Genomic DNA, 23,888 nt, shown 5'->3' with positions numbered 1-23,888 from the left:
AAAAAAAAAAGTTCTGCAGCTGAATGTCTGTCCATACCTTTAAAGTTAATGGGCCTGAACTCAGATGGCTTTGGGGACATTCTCTTCTCCTTTGTTGTGTCTTGGATGTACTTTCCTGTCAGTACATATCTTTATCTCGTGTTTTATAACTACTACTAATAATAATTAAAATCATGTTTCATGTTACTGGCCCGTGACCTGTGATGATGATTATAATAATAACAGTAGTAATCTCATGGCATTTATTGAGAACATCTTGTGTTCCATGCACTATGCTAATATATATTATCTTCTTTGGCCTTCACCTTAATCCTATAAGTTAGGGGTCAATGCTGTCTTCATCATACAAATGATGAAACCGAGGCTTAGATTTACCCCAGTTCGCAAGCCTGGTGTCTGCTCCAGCAGGTGTTCAGACTTAGTGATCCTGACCATATCTATATTCCTTATCATTGATAACCTTTGGCATTTCCCCATCCCTCCCATAATTTCCCCTTCCAAAGCAGCTATGCCATAAACTACTTTATACAAATAGTCATACTGTTTCATGTGCCTTCAGGAAAAACTATATAGATTTTCTTCCACCACAGTATATGAAGGTCCTTATTTCCTCACACTCCTATCAAATAGTTATTCTTTTTTTTGTTCAAGCCCTACATTTCATTCATTTATAAAAATGTGAATTTCTGCAGGATGAGGCCTGGACATCTATATATTTGCAGTATGCCGTGTTGACGGCAGGCACACGGCCTGGCATGGGTCTGTAGAGACACTTGTGGACACCAAGTCAGTGCATAGCGATGGGGCCAGGGCGCCAGAGATGGAGTTTCTGGCCCGAGCTTTGCTCTTAACCATCTGTGACCCGCTCTGTACCTGTGTTTTCATGGCTATAAAATATGTATAGTAAACGTTTCCTGCCTGTGGTAAGGAGCAAAATGAAATAATGCCTGTGAACACACTGGAGAGTGGAGAATTACAACCTGCACACGAGAGAGCTTTATTATTACCACAGCGTCTAATTTACGAAGGGGTGTCATTAAAACAGATGAGAAAAGTTTTCAACTAAATGCAAAATATAAAATATAAATGTGGCCAAGTGGTGCCATATAAAGTCCCTTAGGTCACCATTAAAGATCTGTGGCCGTGCACCCATTTTTTTTCAATGCTATTTGTTGTTAAGAGAGCAATAGCAAGCTATGTGTTACATTGACATAAGTGTTATTAGAACCTCCTCCCAATAGCTCAGATCTATAAATGAAAAACTAAATAGTCAACTGAATCAAAGTGAGATGCCCTTTGGGAAACATAATGTAACAAAGATCAGTTGGGCATTTAATCATTTGTAGTAGAGAAAGGCAAAGCCACTGACGTATTTTCTCAGTATACACAATTACAGAAAAAGAATGAATGGGAGAATCACAGCTGTTGTCTTCAGATAAACTGGTAATGTTAGGGGATATATCAAGAAATATTTTTGAGTGCCAATATGTCAGACCTGACATACAAGACTCCTATCATAGAGTTTAAAATCTAATTGGAAATGGCAGTGTTGCTCAAATGGTTATATACCAGATAGTATATTGAATCATTGAATCTCCTGATACGTATTTCAAATAAAATTTGGGTTAAGAACATTTTCTTTATGGGTGGCTGATGTATACTATGTTGGGCTCAATATTTTATACATTCCCGTTTATAGGGGGGCTGAGGAATTCTATTCAGATCTTAATTTTAAGGAGAAATTCAGAAAGTGAGAGAGCCTAACCCGCTCATCCTAAATATAGTTTTCAAAAGCCTAATTTCTGTTAATGTCTTTTTATTTTCTCAAGTTTCTTGGCCTGAAAGGAAAAAAACTGAATATTAGGGGAACTCTTTCAATAGCCGAGTCTTCCCAAGAGATGGACGAATTTATTCAGGTTACTTTTACAGAATGACAGACTTCAAATCAATTCACTAAGCAAATCTCTCTTGAGACCTCTTCAACAATACTTATTGATAACTTTCTCAAATGTAATTTGCAGAAAAACTGCATCCAGAGACATGGTTCTTTAAGACTTTCCTCTGGCCTTTGCAGTTACTAGCAGCCGGTGCCTGGGAAATGGCACTCATTTCAGGATGTTCTGAGGATTACGGACATAGATGACAGGTTGTAAGTGCCCGTCTGTCTAGGGGAGGGGTAGTATCAGGGAAATCTGTGAGCAAGCAGCCTTGCCTCTGCCTGACTACTGGTCACTGCTCATCTTAACCAGTAAGGATACTTTGCTGTTGTTCAGTCCCTAAGTCCTGTCTGACTCTTTGCAACCCCATGGCCTACAGCAAGCCAGGCTTCCCTGTCCTTCACCATCTCCCGGAGCTTGCTCAAACTCGTCCATGGAGTTGGTGATGCCATCCAACCATCTCATCCTCTGTGGCCCCATTTCCTCCTGCCTTCAATCTTTCCAAGCTTCAAGGTCTTTTTCCAGTGAGTCACCTCTTCACATCAGGTGGCCAAAGGATTGGAGCTTCAGCTTCAGAATCTGTCCTTCCATTGAAGATTTAGGGTTGATTTCCTTTAGAGTTGACTGGTTTGACCTTGCAGTCCAAAGAACTCCAAGGAGTCTTCTCCAGCATCACAATTCTAAGGCATCAATTCGTGGGTGCTCAGCCTTCTTTTCAGTCTAGTTCTTACCTGTGTACATGGCTATTAGAAAAACTATAGCTTTGCCTTTGTCGGCAAAGTGATATCTTTGCTTTTTAATACCCTATCTAGGTTTGTCCTAGATACCTTCCCTTCCAAAGAGCAATCATCTTTTAATTTCATAACCGAGGTCATTGTCTGCAGTGATTTTGGAGCCTAAGAAAATAAAATCTGTCACTGTTTCCACTTTTCACCCATCTATTTGCCATGAAGTGATTGGACCAGATGCCATTAGTTTTTTGAATATCGAGTTTCAAGTCAGCTTTTTCATTCACCTCTTCCACCCTCATCAAGAGTTTCTTTAGTTCTTCTTCACTTTCTGCCATAGAATGGTATCATCTGCATATCTGATGTTGTTGGTATTTCTCCCAGCCATCTTGATTCCAGCTTGAGGTTCATCCAGCCCAGCATTTCACATGATGTACTCTGCATGTAAGTTAAATAAACAGGGTGACAATATGCAGCCTTGAAGTTCTCTATTCCCAATTTTGTACTGGTCTGTTGTTTCATGTCTGGTCTAACTATTGCTTCTTCTCCTGCATACAGGTTTCTCAGAAGGCAGGTCAGGTGGTCTGATATTTCCATGTCTTCAAGAATTTTCCACAGTTTGTTGTGATCCACACAGTCAAAGATTTAGCCTAGTCAGTGAAGCAGAAGTAGGTATTTTCCTGGAACTCCCTAGCTTTTTCTCTGATCCAATAAATGTTAGCAATTTGGTCTCTCATTCTTCTGTCTTTTCTAAATCCAGCTTGCACATCTGGAAGTTCTCAATCCAGGTACTGCTAACGCCCAGCTTGAAAGATTTTGAGCATTACCTTGCTAGCATGTGAAATGAGCACAATTATATGGTAATTTGAACATTGTTTGGCATTGCCTTTCTTTGGCTTGAAATGAAAACTGACCTTTTTCAGTGCTGTGGCCACTGCTTAGTTTTCCAAATTTGCTGACATATTGAGTGCATCACTTTAAAACTCCATCTTTTAGGATTTGTACTAGCTCAGCTATAATTTCATCACATCCACTAACTTTGTTGATTGTAATACTTCCTAAGGCCCACTTGACTTCACATCCCAGAATGTCTGGCTCTAGCTGAGTGACCACACAATTGTGGTTATCTGGGTCATTGAGACTTTTTTGTATATTTTTCTGTGTTTTCTTGCCACCTCTTCTTAATCTCTTCTGCTTCTATTAGATCCTTACCACCTCTGTCCTTTATCGTGCATGCCCTCACATGAAATGTTCCCTTGGTATCTCCAATTTTCTGGAGGGATTTCTAGTCTTTCCCACTCTGCTGTTCGCTGTTTCTCATGGCTGCTTCAACCACTGTTCTTACACTGGTTTCTGTTCTGAGAAGTGACTCCATCTCTCATGTGACTGTAACCACCTACCTCCACTGCTGTCTGCAGGTGCTGGGTGAAGGGGCAAAATTCACTTTTTTACCAAAAGACTTCACAGCAGCTGTGACAAAGCATACACTGAAAACTGATGTGTGTGCCTATGTATCTTTGGACGTTATTAGAGAAGTCAATCACAACACATCTCAGTGCTTTGGAGAAAAGCCTGAGCAATGTATGTTAAGAGTAAGCACATACCTAAATTCTCTCTGGGCAAAACCCTATATTAGATAAGAAGTACACTCCTTAGATCCTTAGAACTCTGGAACCTCATGATCAAAACTTTTTCTTCATGCAGTCTTTCTCATAATGGTGTTGACTTTGAGCATGGGTTTGTACAAGACTGCAGATCAGACTCAAATCCTAAATGATCTATTCTTCATATGGATTCCATCCATTGCTAGTATTCCTTCCTCAGTCTCCTATGGGGAATCTTTCTTCCTTGAGTTCTTGGAGAAATAGTTATTGAAATTCAGATGTTGCAGGACACAGAGGTGGGTAAAAGTAGGCTTTGGTGGGCATGGGAGTGGTCTGCAGGTGGAGAAGTTCAGAGACTTTCCAACCTTCAACACCACCTGAGGAGAGTCAGTTGGGGCCCTGTGGCACCTACTTTCTGTTCCAACAGCCCTATCAGTGGGGAGGTAGCTGGATCCCTGGACACCTGTATTTTAGGTTTGGGATTTTACCTGTTCTGGGGTGTCTGGGAGAGCAAGCTGACCTGGGCCTTTGGGGGCCATGTCTCTGGGGAACCTTCCCGCGGGGGAGGAGAAGCCATCAGCCCTGAGGAAGCACTGTCCAATGGTAGTGCCTGTGGGAGATGGAGCAAAGCCTGTCCCAGCTCATTTGGGGTCCAGACTCAGGGTCCAGCCCGAGTCCTGTCCCAGCTGTTCTGACAGCTACAGCTCTAGCGTTGACTCACTGCAGCAGTTTTCTCTAAGAAGCTGGAAAGGCATGCCCTCCTTACTGCACTGTTACCCTACAGAGCTAAGGATCTCTTTGCCAGGGTTCATCAGTCAAAAGCACCTCAAGGGTGTGTCATGTATTACCGGCGTGAAATTAACCTCAAAGGTGTAATCATTCTCTTTGGGGGTGGGAGGGCTAAGTGCATTTAAAACAACAAGGGGAGGACATTTCTGGTGGCTCAGTGGTAAAGAGTCTGCCTACCAATACAGGAGACATGAGTTCCATACTTGATCCGGGAAGATCCCACGTGCTATGGAGCAGCTAGGCTGTGGGCCACAAGTACTGAGCCTGCACTCTAGAGCCCAGGAGCTGCCACTATTGATACTCAGCCTGCACGAGAGCCCACACTCCACAGCAAGAGAAACCACTGCAGTGAGAAGCCTGTACTGCAATTAGAGAGTAGCCCCCATTGTGATGAGGCCCCAGCACAGCTAAAGGTAAATAAATAAAAATTAAAAGAAAAAAAAAACCGAGGGACATGCACCTCAAGGGCAGCAAGCATGGCTCCCCATCTCGTGCTGAATTTGCAACCCAAAAGCATTCAAGTGCAAAATGAAATGTCTAGTGAGAAATTGTTTGAGAAAGGCTAAAAGTATGAAGCAAAGAGAAGATATTACTATATTGCTGTAGTTATTATCTCTGCCTTAATGTAATGAAATAATGTGGTGCTCAGAACTGCCTTTGGACATGGAATTTACTAACAGGAAGAAGGAAGAGATCTGGACTGTCGTTCACTGAATCTATCTGGACCCTCAGTCTCGTGACCTTGAAATTCTATACCCTGGCCTCTAGGGTTGTTAGACAGGAAATCTGCTGACACACCCAGAGGTGTTTGGAAGTAACGGGTCCCTTCTCTCTGGCTGTTTTCAAGATTTTGGTCTTCTGTAACTCTATGGCTGGTTCATATCAATGTATGACAAAACCCACTGAAATGTTGTGAAGTAATTAGCCTCCAAATAATAAAAAAAAATTAAAAAAAAAAGATTTTGGTCTTCATCTTTGGTTTTCAAAAGTTTAATTAAATGTGTCTTAACATGGATTCATTTGAGTTTATCCTGTTTGAGGTTGAGGTTCACTTGGTTTCTTAGAACTGTAGGTTATGTGTTTCCCCAGATTTGGGGAGCTTCCACCAATTATTGCTTTAAATTCTCTTTCAGTCCCACTCTCTCTTCTCTACTTGTGGGATTGGAATGATGAAACGCTCGGCCTTTGGGTTTTGTCCACAGGTTGCTGGTGTTCTGTTTGCTTTGCTTCCACTCTGTCTTCCCTCTGGGGTTAGTGAAGGGGATCCTGTCATCCTTTCTCAAGTTCTCATGTCATCAGGCCTCCATTCCATCTATGATAAGCCTACCCAGCTACTTTTATTTTATTGTCTATTATTATATTTTTCACGACTGTATTTTTAAGTCCTATAATTTCCATTTGGGTCTTTTTATAACTTCTCTTTCTTTGCTGGTATGTTCTGTTTTTCATTGTATTGCAGAGAGTTTGTAAATGATTGAAGCATTTACACAATGGCTGCTTTAAAATCCTTGTCAGGTAATTTCAACACCTGATTCATTTCGGGTGACCGCTGTTTGTCTTTTTTCATCCGAGTTGTGGTTTTCTCAGCTCTTAATGTGATGAGCAGACCCTGGCTATTTTGTCTATCACGTTGTGATGTGCTAAGAATTACATAAACCTCTTATTTCAGCAGGCAGTCTCCCTGGTTAGACTTAACACGCAGCTCTTGGCCAACGTGTGCAGCCTAGGTTTCTGGTGATGGGTTCATTATTAGGGCCTATAAGGCAGCGGCCCCCAACTTTTTTGGTACCAGGGACAGGTTTTTGTGGAAGACAAGTTTTCCATGGACCAGGATGGGGGACATTTTGGGGATGACTCTAGTGCATTGGATTTATTGCCCACTTTATTTTGCCATTATTACATGAACTCCACCCCAGACCATGAGGCGTCAGGCCCCGGAGGCTGAGGACCCCTGCTCGAGCGCATTGCCCTGCTCCACGTGGTTGGCTGGTGCCCATGGAGCTCACACTAGTCGCTGCCCCCTCCTCCAGCTCATATCTTGTCCCCTCCACCCCCATCTCCCGTCTCTAGGAGGGGAGGGGAGCCTCAGTCTCAGATTTGCAGAGATAGAATCTTCCTGGATCGGGCCACTGGTGTGGCTGCGTCTCTCTCGCAGGTTCTCCTGCCTCTGTGTCTTTACTCAGAAAAGGGAGCCCAGGCCCCTGGGGTGGGGGAAAGCTGGCCCCTCACCATCCCCCACACAGGTGGTGCTAGTCCGCCCAACAGCACAAAAGGGACACCAGCTGCATCCTCGGAGGGTGGAGCTTGCCTGTGCGAGAGTCACAGTCAACAATCAGCTTGCTCTAATTTCACATCGGTGCCAGTGGGGCAATTTTAACAACTTTAGCATATGTACTGTCAATCCCTGGGTTTAACTTCATGTATAATAGTAACAGGAATATCTATTCTATAAGACCAGAGCCTGAAATGACTTTCCAAAGTCACCTTGATGTAAAAGCCAGAGTCCTGCCGCCCTTCCACTTCCAGCCTCTGTTCTGCTGCTGGACTGGACTCAGTCACTCAGTCACGTCCAGTTCTTTGTGGCCCCATGCACTGCAGCCTGCCAGGCTCCTATGTCCATGGGGTGATCCCAGCAAGAATACTGGATTGGTTGACATTTCCTCTTCCTCTTCTGGTACATATCATGTAAATAGACGTGTTACCTCTAGGTCCCCTACGTGAGGAGCCAGTGGGATGCTGTGGGTTGGAGAACCTGGAACTCTGATCAGGGCTGCCTTCAGGTGGATTTGCCCTCAGGATCTGGTCAGAAAGGCTCTTAATGATGTGCCGCCTGTCCATCCTAAAGGAAATCAGTCCTGAATAGCCATTGGAAGGACTGATGCTGAAGCTGAGACTCCAATAGTTTGGCCACCTGATGCGAAGAACTGACTCATTTGAAAAGACCCTGAGGGGAGGGGCTTCCTGGTAGCTCAGAGGTTAAAGCATCTGCCTGCAATGTGGGAGACCCAGCACCAGATTTGTGTTTTGATAGCTTTGTGGCATGCTCAGAGGTTTTTTTTTTTTTTTTTTTTAATTATTTTTATTGAGTTAGTTTTGGCTGCCCTGGGTCCGTGTTGCTCCGCACAAGCTTTCTCTCATCTCTGTGGGCTGGGCTGCTCTCTGGCTGTGCTGGGCAGGCTTCTCATTGCAGCGACTTCTCTTGTTGTGGAGCACAGGTTCTGGCCATGTGGACTCAGTAGTTGCAGTACTTGGGCTTAGTTGCCCTGCAGTTGTGAAATCTGCCCAGACCAGGGATTGAACCTGTGTCTCCCAGACCTCAGGGAAGTTTGCTCAGATTTTTTTTCTTTTAATCTCTAGGTTTGAACAAATTATTTCTTTAATGAATATACAGTAAAATAGACTTTTTTTTGGAATACAGATCTATAAATAAAAATAAACTGGAAAAATCAGGATGCAAAAGAGGTTTGTCACCTCTCAAAACTATGCCGTCTCTCTGGAGTCACACCTTCTCCCACCTTAAACCTTGACCCACTGATATGTTCTCCATCATTAAACTTTGTCTTCTTGAGAATATCACATAAATAGAATTACACACTATGCATTCTTTGAGACTGCAAATGGGAATGTGAAATGGCATAGCCATTCCGGAAAACAGGTTGGCAGTTTCTATAGGGTTAAATATTTATGTATCATATAATCCTGCAATTCTACTCCTAGGTGGGATTTATCATAAAGAAATAAAATTTGCCATGCATGAATAGAGTTAACTCTATTCCTAATTGCTGAACTGTAAACAGCATAAGTGTCCTTGGATAGGTAAGTAAATAAACATACCTTGGTCATACAAGGAAGTTCTATTCATCAGTATCAAGAAACAAACTACAAATTCCACATGACGTGGGAATTGTATGGTGCTGTGCTGAGTGAAAATTGTCAGTGTGAGTTTACACTTCCTTTCCAGAAAACATATTTCATGTATTAACATATGAGGATAGAACTGTTGACTCTTTCAACTTGGGCCAAAAAGACCTGTCCAGAAATGAGACGCCTTTCATATATACTGCAGTATTAGCAACAAACAAAACATCATGAAACTATTGCCACATGTGTTAGTAGACTCTTTGTGGCTCCGTGGACTGTAGGCTATCAGCCTCCTCTGTCCGTGGAATTATCCAGCAGAGTACTAGAATGGGTAGCTATTCCCTTCTCCAAGGAATTTTTCCAACCCAGGGACTGAACCTGGGTCTCCTGCCTTGCAGGCAGATTCTTTACCATCTGAGCCACCAGGGAAGTCCTTTATTGCCTTATGAGTGTGTTAACACTCAGCTGTGTCCAGTTCTTTGCAACTTATGGATTGAAGCCCTCCAGGGCCCACGTTGCTCTACCCATGGAATTCTCCAGGCAAGAATACTGCACTGGGTTGCCATTCCCTTCTCCAGGGTATCTTCCCAACCCAGGGACTGAACCCAGGTCTCCCACATTGCAGACATATTGTTTACCATCTGAGCCATCAGTGAAATTTGAAGAATAATGACTCCTTTTCCTATGAAAGAATTTAGCTCTTCTCTTGATAGCAGTGCACCCTGGTTGTAGGAGAGGAACAAACACACAATCAAAAGTCACTTTCTTCCTTTTGGGTTAATGATTCAATATGCTGGGACTTATATTCAAAGACACTGCTGATTTCGCTGACTGTAAGGCTTTCAGGTCAGCACTGATCCTATTGCAAGGAGTCATGTCAAACTACTGAGGTTACCACGGCTACACCAGGGCTGAGCTCTATCAAGGAAATAAGAAAAGTTTAGGTCTGAAAGACTCCTCTAAGGTAATTTCATACCATCATTTCCCAGATGAAGAAACTGACATAGATGTAAGATAATTTAGCTAAAATCACAGGGTAAATTAAAGGCACAGCTTCAGCAGAACCTCAGATATGAAATCCTTGATATGCTAAAATCAAATGAAGATTTAAATCATTAGTGGGAGATATTCCTATGCAATTTAAATATGAAGCTATTAGATGAATTTTAATAGGGATGATTTATATATATATATATTTTCATGTATACAGTTTTTTAAAGCAATGGTGCATTTTATATGCAAGAATCTGGGGATTAAAAAGGTCAAGTGACATAAACTTGCACTCAAGAAGGTTTAGAATTTGGAAGGAGAAGGAGGAAGTATTAATAGATGCCTGTGATACATTTGTGAAGTGTCGGCAGGGTACTATTCTACAATGACCTGGAGCAAAAAAAAATACCCCCCTCACCTAAGGGAGTTAAGAAATATGGAGTGAGAATCCTCAAAGTCTGTAAGAACTCCTGGTTCCTATCCAGGGAGCATAGGCACTCCAGGCAGTGATTTCAGTATTTACCAAAATCCTGGAGGCCTAGAAGTGCCAATATTTTTAGAGAATTGTTAAAAATGCCAATATGACTGGAAAGACAAAAGACAATTTTAATATAGTTTCCTAATAAGTTGAATATCTGTGGTTAGTTAGAATAATCTTATTTTTAAGTTTTTGGATAAATAAAGCTGTTTTAAATAAAACAGTTACAGCTTATGTGTTGTGCTGGCTGTTAAAGTATTTTACCAAAACCAGCATTTATTATATTTTTCAATTATAAATTGCTGAAAGAAAATAAATTCCTATTTTCAACAAACAGTTGCAGAGGGTAATAATATTTGCTTATTTATTTTAAACATATATTTCTGTCAGTACTAGCAAACCAAAGTACTTCTGGGGGAGAAAAAAAAGGACCAAAAAGGGAAGTATTGTGTTTTAAATAATTAGAAAATAATTTTGTAAAATTAAAAAAATTAACATAAAATATCTCCTGAATGGTTAAGTAATTTATAAATGTGCTAAATAATTAATTAAAAAAATAAATGATTGTACCAAGTCATTTACAATAATTTTCATAAATACACTTAAGTATCAGGATTAAATTCTGAAACTAGAGTAATGCACATCATCTTAATTTAATTTTCATTGAAGGAACTTTGTAGTATAGCAGTGTACATGCTTATTTAGTTTTATATGAATCTATAGACTAACATAAAACTGTATTAAAATGAAGTCCAGTATAGAAATAAAATAAATTCAAAGTATTTGCACTGAGATATTTCTAAAATAATTAATTTGGCATTATAAATCTTTTCAATTTTTGTGAAATTTTTCTACAAGATAATTGCGTTTTAAGCAACTTAAAATTAAGTCAAGTGTTGAGGGTGGTGGGGCAGAAGTGGTACCAGACCAGGAGGTTAAGTTAGGAGGCTACTTCAGTGATGATGACAGGAGACACTCAGACTGAGAAGGTAGAGACAAAAAGCAGGAAATGGTGAAAGGAGTGTGGAACAGGTGAAATTAATGTGACTCGTTGATGGCGTGTGTAAATATATGTACTTGTGGTCTCTGAATTGTGGCAGAAGAGGGTGTAAGCAGTGAGAAATCAACAACCTTGAAACGAAGCCTGAAGTCCTTCCAAAGATGGAGTGAATCAAGGTGGTTACTCTCACTGCCAGAAGAAAATTAAATTTTCCAAGGAAGAAGATAAAAGCACAGCTTTTACAATGGCTCATTACCAAGTCTAGCATTCAACCAAAATGTCTGGAAATAACTCCCAATGACCCAAAAAAGAGACAGACAATAGTAAAAGTAAAGAACATCTAAATAGTGTAGTTATCACTAAAGACTTTGATAATTATGTTTTATATATTTCAGAACATAAATAAAATGACCAAGAATTTTTTCAGAAAGCTGGAATTCATAGCAACAAATCAAATGGAAATTTTAAGAATTTTAAAATACAACATTTGAAATAAAGAACTCAATAGATATGGCTTGAACTAGAAGGTAGAAAATATTCAACCTGAAGCAGAAAGAAAATGTACAGAAGATACATGTGTAATTGGAGTTGAAGCAGAGAAAGAGAAAATGGGACCTAACTAATATTTGAAGACATTATCCCAAAGAATATTAACAACAGGCGTCAGGATAAAGATTCAAGAAATTCTCGAAGACATTTGGTATAATACGAGAGAAAACTCAGGCCGGCACACTGTAAAAAATTTGCTGAAAAACAGGGAAAAATCTTACAGGTAGCATAAGCAATGAAATTTTATTTTCAAAGGGGCAAATATAAGATTGACAGAAGTCTTCTCAATATAAAAAAAAGAAGTAAAAAGACAATAGAATGGTATCTTTGAGGTTTTGGGGAAAAGAAACAAGTTGTTAGATTAAAGAGACAGTAAAAACACTGGCTAATCAAAAAAGGAAGAACATGAGAAATATGAACTTTCATTTACTAGCAATTATATTCTAAATAAAGTCTAAAATCTCTGGATAAAAATAATGTAAATAAAAGTTAAGAAAATATAAAACAAATATTTGATGCTTGTAAGAGAGAAACGTAAAATATTTATATACATAGAATAGTTGAAAGCAAAAGGCTCGGAAAGGATACTTTCTGGAAGGACTGAACAACAGAAGAAAGAATAGTATATTTTATGTCAGAGCAGACATGAATGCCAGACATCCATGCTCGGTACCATTTTGGGTATGTTACACTTGAATAAAGTCTATGCATGGGGAAGGAAAAAAGTCTGTCTTCAAACAAGCATACAGAGCAGCATATAGGGGTGAATCTTCAGAAGGAGCACCTGTTTGGCGCCTGCCCATCACTCCCTGAAACCCTTCCTCCTCTCATCTGTGTAACACCGAGGACGAGCGCGTGTCGTGACCGCTGCGCATCTTCCTCCGAGGAGCCGAGCCCCGTGGCGCCTCGGGTGAGAAGGCCGCACTGGTCCCCAGGGGTGTGATCCCTGGGTGGGTCATGCGCTCCTCCCCCGAAGCAGCTTCGCTGACCGCAGAGCTTCCTCTCTGATTGCAGACGCTGGTTTTGGCTGAGCTGACTTTTCCTTTCTCACACTTCTCCCCTTTCCGCATGCTTTTCCGCCCGCATGGGGACTTCAGTCAATGAATTTAGTGTTCCCCCTTCACTGGCTGACGGCAGCCGCTGTGTGACTGTTTTGTTAACACACGATGAATGCTTCACTGAAGCTTCCGATCGCTGTGACCTGGGCCTTAATATGCAGAAGGGACGTTCGGTGCATTTGCCAAATCTGTCAGCTGTGTGTGCTGTGGTCCTGGTCAGTATTCTTCTAACGTGTGATCACCTTTGAGTTCCTCGTGTGTGTGTGTGTGTGTGTCCCCTAGCTTTGTTTAGAGCAGGTTTATTTTCAGAACAAAACTGAGAGGGAGGTACAGAGCTTTCCACAACACCACTGTCTGACATGCAGACCCCCACCCCCACCTATTAAGATCCCACACAAAGTACTGCATTTTTTTTTTTTTCCAAAGATGAACCTCTGTGGACACATCATCACCCAACTTCATGGTTTACATTAGGATTCACTCTCAATGCTGAAGTCTGTGGGTCTGGACAAACATGCAGTGATGTGTAGCCATTGTTACAGCATCCATCATGTGTCTGTAATATATCCATCACTCAGTATCGTGAAGAGTAGCTTTACTGCCCTAAAAATTCCCCATGCTCCACCTGTTCATCCCGCCCACTTCCCAACTTCTGGCAATGCCTGATTTTTTTTTAACTGTCTCCATAGTTGTGCCTTTTCCAGAAAGTCCTCGAGTTGGACTCATACTGAATGCAGCCATTTCAGACTGGCTTTTGTCACTGAGTCAGTGTGTTCATGTCTCCTCCCTGTCATTCCACGGCTTGGTGTTTATTTTCAGTGCTCAAGAAGATTCCATCCTAAGGTATAATTTTTAAAGGCATTTTGTGGTAAAGGTACATAAAAACTCCAGACTGTGCAAACCACGCATTATGTGTGTGAACCAGAATTTTTTTGGCTTAGGCAAGCTTCCATGTTCATGGTGTGATGCATTTCCTCACCCAGCAGCAAGGGACATCTGCCCACCACAGAGGGTGACCAAGCCTTCCAGTTTCTCCAGTTCTGCCCCCATATGAGCATGGAAAATTCTGGTCCCAGAGACCTTATACTGGAAGAAGTGATCAAAACCATCACCGAGAAAAAGAAATGCAAAAGGCAAAGTGGCTGTCTGAGGAGGGCTTACTAATAGCTGAGAAAATAAGAGAAGTGAAAGACAAAGGAGAAAAGGAAAGATATACCCATCTGAATGCAGAGCTTCAAAGAACAGCAAGGAGAGATAAGAAAACCTGCTTCAGTGATCAATGCATAGAAATAGAGGAAAACAAAACGGGAAAGACTAGAGATCTCTTCAAGAAAATTAGAGATAGCAAGAGAACATTTCATGCAAAGATGGGCTCAATAAAGGATAGAAATGGTATGGAGCTAACAGAAGCAGAAGATATTAAGAAGAGGTGAGAAGAATACACAGAAAGGCTATACAAAAAAGATCTTAATGACCCATATAACCATGATGGTATGGTCACTCACCTAGATCCAGACATCCTGGAGAGTGACATCAAGTGGGCCTTAGGAAGTATTACTATGAACAAAGCTGGTGGAGATGAGGAATTCCAGCTGAGCTATTTCAAATCCTAAAAGATGATGCTGTGAAAGTGCTGCACTCAATATGCTAGAAAATTTGGAAAACTCAGCAGTGGCCACAGGACTGGAAAAGATCAGTTTTCATTGCAATCCCAAAGAAAAGCAATGAAAAAGAATGTTTACACTACTACACAATCACACTCATGTCACACGCTAGCAAAGTAATGCTCAAAATTCTCCAAGTCGGGATTCAACAGTATGTGAACCGAGAACTTCTAGATGTTCAAGCTGAATTTAGAAAAAGCAGAGGAACCAGAGATCAAATTGCCAACATTCCCTGGATCATAGAAAAAGCAAAAGAATTTCAGGAAAACATCTACTTCTAATTCCTTGACTATGCTATAGCCTTTGAGTGTGTGGATCACAACAAACTGTGGAAAATTCTTCAAGAGATGGAAATACCAGACCACCTTACCTGCCTCTTGAGAAACCTGTGTGCAGGTCAAGAAGCAACAGTTAGAACGGACATGTAACAACAGACTGGTTCCAAGTTGGGAAAGGAGTACAAGGCTGTATATTGTCACCCTGCTTATTTAACTTGTATACAGACTATGTATGCCTATGTGTCCTTAGTCGCTCAGTCACATCCGACTCTTTGCAGAGTATATCATGCGAAATACTGGGCTGGATGAAGCACAAGCTGAAATCAGGACTGCGAGGAGAAATAACAATAACCTCACATATGCAGAATGACACCCCCCATGTGGCAGAAAGTGAAGAGGAGCTAAAGAATCTTTTGATAAAAGTGAAAGAGGAGAGTGAAAAAACTGGCTTAAACTCAACATTCAGAGAATGAAGATCATGGCATCTGCGCCCATCACTTCAAGGCAAATAGATAGAGAAACAATGGAAACAGTAACAGACTTTATTTTCTTAGGCTCCAAAATCACTGCAGATAGTGACTGCAGCCATGAAATTAAAAGACACTTGCTCCTTGGAAGAAAAGCTATGACTAACCTAGACAGCATGTTAAAAATCAGACATTACTTTGCTGACAAAGGTCCATATAGTCAGAGTTATGGTTTTAACAGTAGTCATGTATGGATGTGAGAGTTGGACCATAAAGAAGGCTGAGCATTGAATAATTGATGCTTTCAAATTGTGGTGTTGAAGACTCTTGAGAGTCCCTTGGACTGCAAGGAGATCAGACCAGTCAATCTTAAAGGAAATCAGTCCTGAATATTAATTGGAAGGACTGATGCTGGAGCTCCAATTCTTTGACCACCTGATGTGAAGAGCTGACTCACTGGAAAAGACCCTGATGCTGGGAAAGATTGAAGGCAGGAAGAGAAGGGGATGACAGAGGATGAGATGGCATCACCAACTCAATGGGCATGAGTTTGAGTCAACTCTGGGAGATGTTAGACAGGGAAGCCTGGTGTGCTGCAATCCATGGGGTTGCAAAGAGTCGGACACAACTGAGCAACTAAACAACAATAGAAGAAACATTCAATGCCAAACACACAGAGGTGTCGGCCACCATATGTTGATTTTTAAAGTCAAAGATACAAATTTGCAGGTATAATATAGAATCATTACTGTAAATGGTCAGTGATATTGTGATTATGGATATAAATTACAAGTGGCTATAGATTCTTTGAAAGAGGGTCTTATATGTATATGGTTTGCCTGTTTAAGCAGAAGGACACCCCACCCAGCCCCATCAAGGTAGAAGTGGAGCTATTTGGTGCCTTAAACCATGGTTTTGGCGTTTCTTGTCTCTGCAGACTCACTGGATCCAGTGTTCCTGACCTCATCGTGAGTATGAGCAACCAGATGTGGCTGCACCTACAGTCTGATGACAGCATAGCCTCACCTGGATTTAAAGCTGTTTACCAAGGTAAGATGTGAGCACACTAAAACCCGCTTTCTCACAGAAGGCGAGGGTCATAATGAAACTGATAAGTGAGAACGATGTTTAAAAATATGGACTTATTTGCAACTTCCTTAGTTATAGTTGTATTTAGAGCTCTTTTCTGCAAGCAGGAAATGTTGACTTCTTGAGAGCTTAGCTGGCCATTATGGTGGCAAAATGGAGAGTGACATTAAGAATCATGTGTAAGTGATGGAATATGTTCATACTTGTAGATCTTGGCATTTTCTCTCTTCCTGGGAGAAAGTTGTCATGATTATAACTAGGAAATGTTTAGAACAGAGTATGGATTTCAACAGCATCGATTCAATGAAGCTTATTACATGCGTCCTCATGTACAAATGTGTGGGTTTTTTAACGGAGCACAGGGAGATCTCGACAGAGCTGTGGAGGATCTACTAACAACCTCGCTTTGAGAATTATGATTGTGTTTGCTCTGAAGAAGAGAGGGTTCCTGCGGGAACTGGGATGAAGCTGGCTTCATCCCTGAGTTGTGAGATGCTGAGAGTTGCTGTCGTGAAGTAGCTACTGTGCAGGTGACCCAGGGCCCCGCGCTGTGTGGCACCTATGTAAACGGTCTCACTGTTCCACCTGCGTTCTTTCATCTGGCTGTCCTAGGGAACACAGCTGTGTTTCTGTGACTGAGTCAGAGCCTGCTTGGGGCACGTGGGGCCTGATTTGCAGCACGTGGCCTCTCCAGCTGGTGCACCAGCTGCAGTAGTGGGGTCACGCGGGTCCTAGAGCACGTGGGCTTCAGTAGTTTGCGGCTCGAGGCTTAGGTACTCCACACCATGTGGAATCTTAGTTCTCCGAGCAGGCCTCTGCTTTGCAAAGTGGATTCTTAACACGTGGGCCACCAGGAAGGTTCCAGAAACACAACTTTTGTCCGGGGCATATTGATAGCTATCTTTCAAAACTTTTTCTTTAATTTTGAAAAATTTCAAAATGTAAACAGAAGTAGAAAGAATAATAGAATGTACCTGAGGTGACCTACATTTTCATGCTTTTGCAAGACCCCCAGATATTCAGCTACTGACTCGAGCCTTGGCTGGAGGTGCGGGACACAGCTTCCAAACTCAAGTGCATGTCTAGATTGTCAGCCTCAGCTCAGCCCTGCCTTTCTTCAAGTGTCTGACAACATCTTCTGGGAAATCAGTGATATTTCCTTCTATTAGACATTCCCAAGTAGTTCTAGACTCACAAGAAAATCTTTATCCAATGACAATATCTTTAAAAATCTTAATTATCTCTTCCTTACTCCCAGCAAAAACAGAAGAAATAAAACAAAAACCCTTTCTCACTACCACCCCTCAAGAAACAAAATCAGTAACCTGCCCTCTGATTTCAGGTTCTCAGAGGTTTAGTTCATGTAACTCCTTTCTTGTGCACTTTGGTTCTAAAGGTGATGATGCGGCAGCCAGGCAGCCCTAAGCATGTGTCTCGGGCCATCCCAGGATCCACGGGTCAGCGTCTCTTGATTGCTAGAAATGGTAAAGAACTGAGAGTAAGACAAATTAGAAGGGGTATCTGAGACCAGAATAGGAAGAGCGAAAATTATCTTCATGATATTCCAACCTCAAGGCATAGCTGTCGGGAAGCACATTTGTTTTAACTGGCAAAAAAATACACACAAGAACACACAGACCATTCAACTGTAGAGCCTTCCTTTCATGTTCTCTGTATCAGTAATTGCATCATTTTAACTCAAGAAATAAACATTTAAGAAGGCTCATGGGCATATTAAATTCTTCCTTTGCATTTATGCAAAACCAAAGCAGTGATGGATGTATAGCTTGTATCTTCAGCTTAGATCCTTCGTGTATTTGACTAAAAGAAATAATGAAATGTGTCCCCAGAAATGATGCAGTGACCTTTCTAATATTAATGATGTTTTATAAATTATTATATAAAACAACTTATTTTTAAAAGTTAAAGCATTTATATATACTGCTATCTACATATACTGTGAGCGAGTGAGTGAAGGTCACTCAGTCATGTCCAACTCTACGCAACCCCATGGGACCGTAGCCCACGAAGTTTCTCTGTCAATGGGATTTTCCAGGCAAGAATACTGGAGTGGGTTCCATTCCCTTCTCCAGGGGATTTTTAAGACACAGAGATCAAACCTGGATCTCCTGCATTGCAGGCAGATTCTTTACTGTCTAAGCCACCAGGGAAGTCCTTGCATATACTGACATACTTTAAAAAACCATGACTGATTTGAAGTTGTTTTTCAGTAAGTTTGAAAAGAGCTGTTCTCATCTTGAATTCAAGTTATAGTCATGAGAAGCCTTTTCAGGATTGTTTTATACTCTCGTACAAATACCTTGGCACTGATAGTTGATCGAAATTACTAAGAAATTGCATCTTAAACATATAGTTTTTACTGACACAGAAAAGATCTACTATTTGAATAAAACTGCTTATTATAAACCATAATCTAAGAAAATGTAAGTATTCAGAACAAAACATTGTCCCACATAACTATTTAAATTTTTGAAATTTTAGATATTTTCCATAAGTTTCAAAATTCTAAGGAAGTAACAAATTTTAAAGAACTGTAATGAATTAGAAATAGTGGTTATTTTATTTGGATTATTTTACTGTTAGGGGACCCATATAAAGAAAGAATTCGTAAGTTATTTTCAGGAAAAATTAGAAAATTGGCAGGGGGGAGATTCAGTTGTGGATATTGAAGACTTTTGCACCTATTAGCAGTTTTATTTCAGTATTGCTAATTATCTATATGTACATTTTCTTTGAATTCTTCTTTGATACAGTTTTTTAAATATCTGGCTCCACTGATTACAGAGTTCATTGAAATCTTTGACATGACAAATGTGTGCGTACATATGTGAAAATGAGAAATACCAATCTGGAGAACTGGGAGTTTGTCTTACTGCATTTTATTTTGTGAATTTGAGCAAAGAAGCAGTGTGCTCTTGTCTTCCAAGTGTCAACTGTTGGGTGTTCAGCAGCTGAAAAAAAGCAGCTAGTACTTATTGCTCATGAAACCAAAGGGGCAGGTAATTAAAAGTATTTTCCAATGTCAACAGCATAAAGCCGGTGGGTGAGGGTGTCTTGAGCCCACCAGTGAAGGCAGCATAGCAGGGCTGCACCCTTGCCGTGTGAGATGAAGGAGAGTGACCATGCTGAGAAGTCCTGTGCTGACTAGAGGCCCCTACATGAGTGTGGTGTAGAGTCCTCGTCCACACAGTGTGAAGAGTCCTGACTGCTGGAAGCTTGGGGTGAGGGGGACGTCCTGACTCTTTTTAATGAGAAATGCTTCCAAAGCGTATTTGCATCCTGTGTGAAGGTGAGGGCTAGAATGAACCGATGATTGCTGAAGACTTCCTGACATTTGGGGTTTTAGAGTTGACCTTTAATTGAACTTCTACGTGACTGTGTTGTTTAAGGAAGTATGCAGAGGTAGAATCCTTTCCACCTGACCTGTGCTTGCTCCTGCCTCTGGTAGAATCTAAACACATCTGTCAAATACCAGACACTCCCCAACAGCAAGTGACTGTGAATTACACCCAGCAGTTCTAAGACTTGCGCCATAAAGACTAGGATAAAGACTTAAGAGAGGAGTGCCATTCCCAAATTGAGGATCCTTGAACATTAACGGATATAAGTGTTCTCAATTACAATCAAATATTCCTCCAGGCATCATGATTCAGTTTGATGACCATACAGCATAAGTTAGAATCACATTCAGTCCTAATTAGTACTCTGCTAACAGCCCCGATAGCTGGTTAATAGCTACAGCCTCGGATGTGGTGAAAAAGTGGATGGCCATCAGTTCTCGTGAGAGAGCCAGTCCAAGGCCACTTATTATTTTTTGGCAGAGCAATATCCAATAGTTTATAAGATAATTAAAACAGAGAGATAAGGTAAGATTTGAGGATTTTAAAAATTGAGAGAACATCATACATCAAAAGAAAGACATCATACGGACTTAGAGAAGATCATACAAAGTGAAGTAAGCCAGATGGAGAAAGACAGATATCATATGATATCACCTATACATGGAATCTAAAAAATATATAAATAAATAAAAGATACAAATGAACCTATTTACAAAAAAAAAAAAAAAAAATAGATTCATAGACACAGAAAACACACTTGTGGTTACCAAAGGGGAAAGGGGGTAGAAGGGATAAATTAGGAGTTTGGGGTTAACATGTATATATACTAGTATATACTGACATAAAATAGATAACCAACAAGCATCTGCTTATGTATATATTTATATATATGCACATATATATAAACTACATATATGTGTATAGTCAGTTTATGCTCACTGTGCTGTACACCTAAAGTAACATGACATTATGCTTCAATTAAAAATAGAGTAGAAAAAAAAAATAGAGTCGAATCAACAACTTAATTAATTAAAAAAAAAAAACATGTCCTTGAAACTATTATTTCCAGAGTGCTATATTAAGCTAGAAATTGGCAATAAAATAAAAACATTTTGTACAGGTGATCATCAAATTTATGGTGGTGGTTTAGTCACTAAGCTGTGTCTGACTCTTGTGACCCCATGGACTGTAGCTGCCAGGCTCCTCTGTCCATGGGATTTCCCAGGCAAGAACACTGGAGTGGGTTGCCATTTCCTTCTCCAATCAAGTATATAAATAATCACATTATTTGGCTGAAAATGTAGTTGTCTATTATATGAGCAGAAAATATATACCACTAGTCCTGACATGTGTTCCATTTTCTAGGTTTTAACTATGCATGTAACATTTTTTGTAATAGTTCAGGATGTAGGCTCTGAAGCCAGGCTGTCATTCTGTCACTCAGCTGGTAACTTAGGGTGAGCTATCTAACCTGCCGTGTGTCAGATTCCTCTTTAAAAAAAAAAAGGGAGAAAATAATAATGTTACTAGTTTCACTGGACTTCCCAGGTGGCTCAGTGGTAAAGAGTCCGCCCGCCAAGCAGGAGATTAGTTGTGGATCCCTGGGTAAGCGAAAGATTCCCTGGAGAAGGAAATGGCAACCCACTCCAGGATTCTTGCCTAGACAATCCCATGGACAGAGGCGTTTGATGATCTACAGTCCATGGAGTTGAAGTTGGACAAGACCGAGTGACTGAGGACACACACACAGACACACGCACATACACGTGCACACATACACACATGCACACACATACACACACACACACACACACACCTGTGTATATAAATGTGTGTATATGGAGATAGAGATTATGCTGATAATTAAGAAAAGTATTGGCAAAATATTATGCAAAGTTTAAAAAGCAATAACTCTTTAGGGAGGTATTTCAGGTGTCTGAGAAGGCAGTCTAAGAGAAGTGAGATTTGTTGTTTAGAACCTTTCAGCATATGAAAATATTTAATTCAAAGTAATCAATTAAAAAACCCAAAAGGTAAAAAATATGGTGTAAATAATTATGATACAGCTGTGCAAACAATATTACCCATCCATTATACTATAAAACTTATTATGTGTATATAATATAAGACTAATTTTCAAGAAAAATTTTCAAGAAAATTAGGGATACCAAAGGAACATTTCATGGAAAGTTGGCACAATTATGGACAGAAATGATATGGACCTAACAGAAGCAGAAGATATTAAGACGAGGTGGCAACAATACACCGAAGAACTATACAGAAAAGATCTTCATGACCCAGGTAACCATGATGGTGTGATCACTCACCTAGAGCCAGACATCCTGGAATGCCAAGTAACTGGGTCTTAGAAAGCATCATTATGAACAAAGCTAGTGGAGGTGATGGAATTCCAGTTGAGCTATTTCAAATCCTAGAAGATGAAGCTGTGAAAGTGCCGCACTCAATATGCCAACAAATTTGGAAAACTCAGCAGTGGCCACAGGACTGGAAAAGGTCAGTTTTCATTCCAATGCCAAAGAATGCTCAAACTACAGCACAATTGTTCTCATCTCACACGCTATTAAAGTAATTCTCAAAATTCTCCAAGCCAGACTTCAGCAATACGTGAACCATGAACTTCCAGATGTTCAAGCTGGATTTAGAAAAGGCAGAGGAACCAGAGATCAAATTGCCAACATCCATTGGATCATCAAAACAGCATGGAAGTTCAGAAAAACATCTACTTCTGCTTTATTGGCTATGCCAAAGCTTTTGACTGGATCACAACAAACTGGAAAATTCGTCAAGATATGGAAATACCAGAACACCTGACCTGCCTCCTTAGAAATATGTATGCAGATCAAAAAGCAACAGTTAGAACTGGACATGGAAACAGACTGGTTCCAAATAGGGAAAGGAGTACGTCAAGGCTGTATATTGTTATCCTGCTTATTTAATTTATATGCAGAGTACATCATGTGAATTGTCAGGCTGGATGAAGCACAAGATGGAATCAAGATTGCCAGGAGAAATATCAAAAACCTCAGATGTGGAGATAATACCACCCTTATGGAAGAAAGTGAAGAAGAAGTAAAGAGCCTTTTGAAAGTGAGAGAGGAGAGTGAAAAAGTTGGCTTAAAATTCAACATTCAGAAAACTAAGATCATGGCATCCATTTCTATCACTTCATGGCAAATGGATGGGGAAATAATGAAAACAGTGAGAGATTTTATTTTGGGAGGCTCCAAAATCACTGCCAATGGCGACTGCAGCCATGATAGTAAAAGACGCTTGCTCTTTGGAAGAAAAGCTATGAGCAACCTAGATAGCATATTGAAAAGCAGAGATTCTTCTTTGCCAACAAAATTCCGTCTAGTCAAGGCTATGGCTTTTCCAGTAGTTATGTATGGATGTGAGAGCTGGACTATAAAGAAAGCTGAACACCAAAGAATAGATGCTTTCAAACTGTGTGTTGGAGAAGAATCTTGAGAGTCCTTTGAACTGCAAGGAGATCCAACCAGTCTAACCTAAAGGAAATCAGTCCTGAATATTCATTGGAAGGACTGATGCTGAAGCTGAAACTCCAACACTTTGGCCACCTGATGCGAAGAGCTGACTCATTGGAAAAGACCCTAATGCTGGGAAACATTGAAGGCAGGAGAAGAAGGGGACAACAGAGGATGAGATGGTTGGATTGCATCCCCGGTTCGATGGACATGAGTTTGAGCAAGCTCCGGGAGTTGGTGTTAGGGAAGACGGGAATGCTGCAGTCCATAGGGTCGCAAAGAGTTGAACTTGACTGAGTGGCTAAACTGAACTGAATATATAACCACTATGCATTATATAATTCTGTATAATGTATACAAATGTAATTCATAAATATATAAATCTTACATAATTCATATATGTATAAATCATATATGTTATTCACAGTGAAAGTCATTCATTCATGTCCAACTCTTTGAGACCCCATGGAATATACAGTCCATGGAATTCTCCAGGCCAGAATACTAGAGTGGGTCAATGTTCCCTTC

General features: G+C 40.6%; 1 protein-coding gene across 1 annotated transcript in view; it reads left to right on the top strand.

Moving 5' to 3' along the window:
* Positions 1–23,888, top strand: part of LOC136176275 (CUB and sushi domain-containing protein 1) — a 1,594,796-nt gene that overhangs the window by 1,131,525 nt on the left and 439,383 nt on the right. Inside the window, exon 11 of the mRNA XM_065946402.1 lies at positions 16,341–16,453. Within this exon, the coding sequence (XP_065802474.1) occupies positions 16,341–16,453 (113 nt within the window). The remainder of the gene's footprint in view (positions 1–16,340; positions 16,454–23,888) is intronic.

Source organism: Muntiacus reevesi, chromosome 10, assembly GCF_963930625.1.
Source record: "Muntiacus reevesi chromosome 10, mMunRee1.1, whole genome shotgun sequence".
Taxonomy (NCBI): Eukaryota; Metazoa; Chordata; class Mammalia; order Artiodactyla; family Cervidae; genus Muntiacus; species Muntiacus reevesi.
The sequence above is the reverse complement of the archived record's forward strand: the minus strand, read 5'-3'. Positions and strand labels throughout refer to the sequence as shown.